The sequence below is a fragment of the Scylla paramamosain genome, chromosome 30, assembly GCF_035594125.1.
Source record: "Scylla paramamosain isolate STU-SP2022 chromosome 30, ASM3559412v1, whole genome shotgun sequence".
NCBI classification, from domain to species: Eukaryota; Metazoa; Arthropoda; class Malacostraca; order Decapoda; family Portunidae; genus Scylla; species Scylla paramamosain.
Window position 1 is genome coordinate 6,833,630 of NC_087180.1, and position 8,085 is coordinate 6,841,714.

The following is an 8,085-nucleotide window of genomic DNA, read 5'->3' on the forward strand; positions in this document are numbered from 1 at the left end:
AGTCTGGCACAAAGCTTTCATTTCCAAACTACCCTCCTATGACTTCTATCCTTCTCTCTGTTACTTCATCTCAAGTTTTCTTTCTGACCGTTCTATTGTTGCTGTGATAAACGGTCACTGTTCTTCTCCTAAATCTATTAACAGTAGTGTTCCTCAGAATTCTGTCCTGTCACCCACTCTCTTCTTATTATTCATTAATGATCTTCTAAACCAAACTTCTTGTTCTATCCACCTCCTACGCTGATGATACCACCCTGCACTTTTCCACGTCTTTTCATAGACGTCCAACTCTTCAGGAAGTAAACATTTCACGCCGGGAAGCCACAGAACACTTGACTTCTGATCTTTCTAAAATTTCTGATTGGGGCAAAGCAAACTTAGTATTGTTCAATGCCTCAAAAACTCGATTCCTCCATCTATCAACTCCAGACAACTATCCCCTCTTCTTCAATGACACTCAACAGTCCCCCTCTTCTACACTGAACATCCTTGGTCTGTCCTTTACTTATAATCTGAACTGAAAACTTCACATCTCATCTCTAGCTAAAACAGCTTCTATGAAGTTAGGTGTTCTGAGACGTCTCCGCCAGTTTTTCTGACACCTCAGCTGCTAACTCTGAACAAGGGCCTTATCCGTCCATGTATGGAGTATGCTTCACATGTCTGAGGGGGTTCCACTCATACTGCTCTTCTAGACAGGGTGGAATCAAAAGCTTTTCATCTCATCAACTCCTCTCCTCTAACTGACTGTCTTCAGCCTCTCTCTCTCTCTCTCTCTCTCTCTCTCTCTCTCTCTCTCTCTCTCTCTCTCTCTCTCTCTCTCTCTCTCTCTCTCTCTCTCTCTCTCTCTCATCACTGCAGTGTTGCATATCTAGCTGTCTTCTACCGCTATTTTCATGCTAACTGCTCTTCTGATCTTGCTAACTGCATGCCTCCCCTCCTCCCGCGGCCTCGCTGCACAGACTTTCTTCTTTCTCTCACCCCTATTCTGTCCACATCTCTAATGCAAGAGTTAACCAGTATTCTCATTCATTCGTCCCTTTCTCTGGTAAACTCTGGAACTCCCTTCTTGCTTCTGTATTTCCACCTTTCTATGACTTGAATTCCTTCAAGAGGGAGGTTTCAAGACACTTATCCTTCCATTTTTGACTACCGCTTTGGACCCTTTTATGGGACTGGCATCTCAGTGGGCATTTTGTTTTTTATTGAATTTTTTGTTGCCCTTGGCCAATGTCCCTCCTACATAAAAAGTAAATAAATAAATAAATAAATAAATAAAATAAAATAAAAAAATGAAAAAATAATGAAAACGTGATCTAGTTGTCAGGACTAATTATGAAAAGAGTTACCAAATCATGCGTGGCTTCCATACCACGCTATTACTGATGGCTGGAAATGAAAAGTATTAATAAAATGTAACTTCTTGTACAACAGTTCCTCTCTTACGCCCACTATGTGAGTGACGACAGTGGAACAGTGGAAGTGGAACGAAGCGAGGCAGTGGGCGGCTCCTACACCGGCGTATTCCCTGCAGGACTGCTTTTATCCCTGAAGGAGTTCCCACATAATTACACACGTCTCCAAAAGGAAGATCCCACCACTCCTTGGCTGGTGAGCTGCATGCGTTCCCTGTTCCGAAAAATAAAGTATTCTACTATTATAGTATATTCTGTTGAGTGTAAGCAACGAATTAGCTGGTGTTGTCCTTTATATACAATTATCACCTTGCAACACAGGCCTGCGAGCCAGTCGGGGTCGGGAGGGGCAGGGTTCTGCAGGATTCCCAGATCTGGAAAGACATTTCGAATTCTTTATATTCTTCTACTTTTTTTTATTATTTTTAGGCGAAATAACCAATATAACAATGCTATTCAAGCAGTGATTTGTGAGACAAATCAGACCGCCTTTTAGTAAATATGAAATTTTGCTTTCAATATCCCTTAAAATGAACAAACCAAGAATTTTTCTTTCCTATATATACACACACATATATATATATATATATATATATATATATATATATATATATATATATATATATATATATATATATATATATATATATATATATATATATATATATATATATATATATTAGTTTAGTTTAATTGTGTATCAAGTATCAGCCAGCCTTCATAGATTGAGGTGGAAGTTCGTGTCTCATGCGTAATACTGGATACCCTCATGAAACATGCTTGTCTAGTAACTATACACTTTGCATCTGTAGTGTACCTAGCAGCTACACAGTCTGACTTCCAGCGGTCCACCCACTACCTTGCTCCGTCTCTGAGAGGAAGCCAGCGGTCCACCCAATACCTTGCTCCCGGTCTGAGTGGAAGCTGTACGGTGAATCAGTGACACACATCAGGACTTATTTATTTACTTTTTATTATTATTATTTTCTCATACACTGATCAGTCTTTGCTAAGTGCTTGGAGGACAAGAGTCAATAGTTCTCTAAAATTCTAGTTTATTGATACTGAGAGAGATACGTCTGCAATTATTATTATTTTTATTATTATTATTATTATTATTATTATTATTATTATTATTATTATTACTCTTTCTAATGATGCCTCATGATATTTGGATTTGGATTTACGTGTTTACATTAGGGATTCTGAACATGTGTGCCATGAAGTTTGGAGAGAGGCAGGGTTGTGAAACCCATACTTTTGAACTAAAAAAGTAACTCAGAATGGTTTGCATTCTTTTTTACTATAACACAGGTTAAATTTGACAGTGTTGTGTTATTAATGAACAAAGATCTGATAAATATTGTTATTTAGATCATTTTAGGTATTGCGATACTGGACATCGACTGTACTTACTTAGCTTATCAACCATTGCAGTTCTCGGAGTGATTATATGTAATGTGTTTGATATTTATGGAGTGAACTGTTTACTGTTGTCTTTTCGTGTAAGGAAAGGATTAGCGAGGAAGTAGCCTGAACTGCCTTCTTTATGTGCTGGGGTTTCGGAAGATCAGTTCCCTCGAGGTAAAATCCATCTCTTTTGATAGATTTTTTTTCTTTCAGTTATGTAATTCTATTGGAAAGATTATTATATTCATTTTAGGTACTAAAGTACATGAGAAAACCAAGAAGGGAAGCTGTTGCAAAGACAAAGCGACGGTCATTCGGGTCTGGAGTCTGTTCATAATTCTTGTAAAATCAAATATGAGTCAAGTTTAGAAAACTCCTTCATCAATAGAAAATGTGAAAATCCTTCTAGATACAACTCCCCTCGTGATTTCTGGCTCCTAGCCAAAAATATCTCAAATGACTTTGCTTCTTGCCTCTTCTTTTCTTCCTTTATTTCAACCTGGTGGCACCACTGCCACCTCATCTATCTCAAAAGCTGAACTCTTTACTTAAACCAATACTAAAAACTACCTTGGATGATTCAGTGTTTGTTCTTCCTTCTCCACCATCCGACTATTTCATGTTACCCATTAAGATCCTTCATAATGATGTTTTCCATGCACTGGCTAGCCTTAACCCTCGGAAGATTTATAGACCTGATTGGGTCCCTCCTATTGTTCTCCAAAACTGTCTTCCTGCTTGCACCTGTCAAACCAACTGTGTCTGTCAACATCTGCCATTCCTTTCCGCTGGAAGTTTGCCTACATTCGGACTGTTCCAAAAAGAATGACCATCTAATCCCTCAAACCACTGTCCTATTGCTTTAATTTTCTGCCTCTCAAGATTTTTAATCTATCCTCAGCATGATAATTCTTAAAAATCTATCACTTCACTGCCTTATATCTGATCGTCAGATCGTCGTGGTGGTCTGGCTTTCTTTACTGAGTCTTGGTCATCCTCTTTTAGGGTTTTGATGAAACTTTCGCTGTTTCCTTAGATATCAAAAGTGCCATATCACCGCGATGCTTCTTTTTAAATCTCTCAAAATAATTTGATAGAGTCTAGCACAAAGCTTTGATTTCCAAACCACCTACGGTTTCTATCCTTTTATCATGCTGCTGTGGTAGACGGTCACTGTTCTTGTAAGTCTATTAATAGTGGTATTCCTCAGGGTTTTGTCCTGTCATCCACTCCCATTATTCATCAATGATTTAAGCCATACGTTTTATCCTAGCCACTTCAATGCTAGTGTCATCACTGGGCACTTATACACATCTTTTCATAGATGTCCAGTCCTTCAGGAATTAAGCAATTCACTCACAGAAGCCACAGAACGCTTGACTTTTGATGTTTTTTTTTTTATTTCTGAGTGGGGCAAAGCAAACTTAGTGTTGTTCAGTGACTCAAAAAACTCAATTCCTCTATCTATCAACTCGCTATAACTTTCCAGGTAATTATCTCCTCTTTTTCAATGACACCCAACTGTTCCCCTTTTCTACACTGAACATTCCCAATCTGTCCTTTACTAATAATCTAAACTAGAAATTTCACACCTAATCTGTAGCTAAAACAGCTTCTATGAAGTTAGGCTTTCTGAGTTATCTCTAGCAGCTTTTCTCATCTCCTCCTCACACCTGCTAACTCTATACTGAGGCCTTATCCGTCCATGTATGGTGTATGTTTCCCATATAAAGTGTTCCACTCATAATTGCTAAAGCATTTCGTCTTATCAGCTTCTCTCCTCTGCCTCTCTTCTCCGTAATGTTACATTTCTTGATATCTTCTACCATTATTTTCATGCTTACTGTTCTTCTGATGTTACTAACTGCATGCTGCCCCTCCTCCCGCGGCCTCGCTGCACAATGCTCTCTAATTTCTCTCACCCCTATTCTGTCCATCTCCGTAATGCAAGAGTAAACCAGCATTCATAATCTTTCACCCCCTTCACTGATAAATTCTGGAGCTCGCTGCCTGCTTCTGTATTTCCCCCTTTCTACATTTTTTTTTTTCTTTTTAAGAGGGAGGTTTCAAGACACTTCTTTGGGTCTAGTTAATCGTTTGGCTCTTCTTTGGGAACTGGCACCTCAGTGGGCCTTTTTTTATATATAAATTTTGTTGGCCTTGGCAGTTGCCCCTTTTACATAAGCAAATATATATATATATATATATATATATATATATATATATATATATATATATATATATATATATATATATATATATATATATATATATATATATATATATATATATATATATATATATATATATATATATATATATATATATATATATATGTATATATAAAATCATGCAATGAGAACTAACCTTCCCCGGATGAATGGAATCCCGTACGCCAGGGGCTCTCAACACGAAGTCTTTCAGTAATGGTCACGTGCCTCTTACCCAGAATGCAGCAGAATGCAGTTAGATCATAACATATGCGTCCAGGAATTTATCATCAAGCAATAATAAAATGTGCCAATAAGTTTATCAGCTTGCATATCCATTAGTATGTAAAATGTATCATTAAATGTGCCCATGAGTTCATGAGCACCATACGTAATGACAACAATTGCCTGTGAATTCAGGTCCTTTAATAGACCTGTCACGTATCCCCAAAATTCCTTGGGAATACACTTACCCCAGGTTGAAAACCTCTTCAGTCCTATACCTATGTATCGCAACAGATGTTTTTTTAATCGTTATACACCCTGTTTCATTACTAACAGTCATGCGCTCAAGCCCACCTGTTTCTACTCAGATGACACTCGCGGTGCACGAAGGCCACCTGACGTTGGAGCAGAGTGCCATCAGCGAGGGATTGACTGACGCCCTGCTTGAGCGCCATATCATGACTCCTGGCGTGCGGCGTGAACCAGTCGTCCACGAGAGAGTTCGCGGAAATATATTTTTTCCCGCAGGTCCCGGCCCTTATCCTGCCGTCATTGACATCTTTGGCGGGTTTGGCGGGTTAAAGGAGTACAGAGCATGTGAGATATTCCATCAAATTAATAAATTAATAAATAAATTAATTAATGAATAAATAAATAAATAAATAAATAAATAAATAAATAAAAAAAAAAAAAATATATATATATATATATATATATATATATATATATATATATATATATATATATATATATATATATATATATATATATATATATATATATATATACTTCAGTTTGCGGCATTTGACGCATTGCGCATCTCTCTTTTTTTTTCAGCTATGCTGGCTTCTAAAGGTTTTGCGTGCCTCGCTATCGCTTATTTCAACTACGGCGATCTTCCTAAGGTCTTAGAGACCTTGGACCTGGAATACTTTGAGGAAGCAGTGGAGTACATATTGCAACAGCCTGGCGTCATCCCTGACCGGTGTGGTATCATCAGCTCAAGCAAGGGAGCTAACCCAGGTCTAGGTATGGGCATCTACCTGCCCAAGGTGACAGCAGTTGTGTCCATCGGAGGCAAACTAATTGGCGATACGCCTCTCACATTCCGCGGACAGCAATTATGGAAGACTCTAAAACTTGACCATAGCTACTATCATATAGGGGAACACAATATAGTCACTTTGAAGGAAAGCGCTGTAAAGAACTTGTATACTCACGACCATCCAGGTTTGCCACCTTGTGAGAATGCTCCTGATGACACGCACTTCCTGCTTATAGCCGGTGACGATGATCGGTGTTTAACCAAGCTGGAAATTGAGGCCATGATGCATCGCATGAAGTTACATGGACGAGAGCGTCAGTGCCAAGCTGTTATCTATAATGGCGCAGGGCATATAATTGAGCCACCTTATAACACTCACCCAGACTATTCTATATATAACATGGGATTCACAAAAATAATAATGAAATGGGGTGGGACTCCTTGGGGAACATGCAAGGCCCAAGAGGATAACTGGTATAATATGAAGAAGTTCCTGGAAATGCACGTGCGGGATCGAAGTGCCTGGTACCAGCAATATTTGGAGCGCACCCGCGCGGAGAAACCCTGATCCAGCAGAGCATCAACATGTTTTTTTTTTTTTTTTCAGTAATCTTTGAGGTATGCCATGTTATATTTAGTTCCCATTGACAGGTTAGTCATTTTAACTCAAAAGAAATGAAAAACTATGTACTACTGTTCGAGTCTTTACAGAAGTATTTATATGTAAAAAGCACCGACAATCTGTTGTAGCCCAAACTTATCACTTGTGTGAATTACTTTAGAGCTGCAAAGTTCTTTCACTCACCATATTCTGCTACTACTCTCTCATTAATTCATTCAGATTACCGAGTGGTTAGGCCATGGGTTTAAAGTATGGTATGCCATAAACGCAGCTTAGAAAAAACAGTAAATAATCATTCAAAATACACCCGCAGGTAACAATAAGCAATAACTCCACAGCATAACACAATTTCAAGGTAAATTCAAGTAACTTCGCTCTGGCAAATTATTAAGTCTCACTTAATTATTAAAATATGTACATTAATGCATTTGCGATCGCTTAGTAACGCTTTACTTTTCATCAAACACATGAATGCACACTTAACATAATCATATGATAAAATAATCAAACACTACATGCAAAAAACAAAGATAATAAAATACTTGGTCACTGCATGCGAAGGACCACAGAAAATATCATGTCACACATCTCAATCCAGTATTAAATCAAAATATGAAACACATAAAATATATGAAAGGCCATAGTATACTGAACACATTTAAAGGCGAAACACTTAGGGCACATAGGAAAAATTATCTAAGTATTACTTACGATCAGGGGAAAGCAGAGAAAGGCTGATAGCCTTTATATATGAAATATATATATATATATATATATATATATATATATATATATATATATATATATATATATATATATATATATATATATATATATATATATATATATATATATATGTATATATATATATATGAAAGGCCAGAGTATACTGAACACATTTAAAGTCGAGACACTAGGGCACATAGGAAAAATTCTCTAAGTATTACTTACTATCAGGGCGAAGCAGAAAAAAGCTGACAGCCTCATGGTGCAGCTGAATGCGTTGTACCTTCGAAAAACTATAACACCAACTATGTGCGTTTAACTGAGGTCTGCGTGGATCGCTCTGTGTTTTGGCCTTATATTTGCTTCTAACTACAGTGGCGGCGAATTAAATACACTGCTACATACATTGCCATTAATGTCTAAAATCCGACT

General features: G+C 37.6%; 1 protein-coding gene across 2 annotated transcripts in view; it reads left to right on the plus strand.

Moving 5' to 3' along the window:
- LOC135116196 (acyl-coenzyme A amino acid N-acyltransferase 2-like) overlaps positions 1-7,630 on the plus strand; it is a 32,849-nt gene extending 25,219 nt beyond the window's left edge. For both annotated transcript variants that reach the window (XM_064033517.1, XM_064033516.1), the window contains exons 3-5: positions 1,435-1,611; positions 5,629-5,857; positions 6,098-7,630. In XM_064033517.1, the coding sequence (XP_063889587.1) occupies positions 1,435-1,611; positions 5,629-5,857; positions 6,098-6,873 (1,182 nt within the window). In that variant the 3' untranslated portion in view covers positions 6,874-7,630. The remainder of the gene's footprint in view (positions 1-1,434; positions 1,612-5,628; positions 5,858-6,097) is intronic.
- The last annotated feature ends 455 nt before the right edge of the window (positions 7,631-8,085 follow it).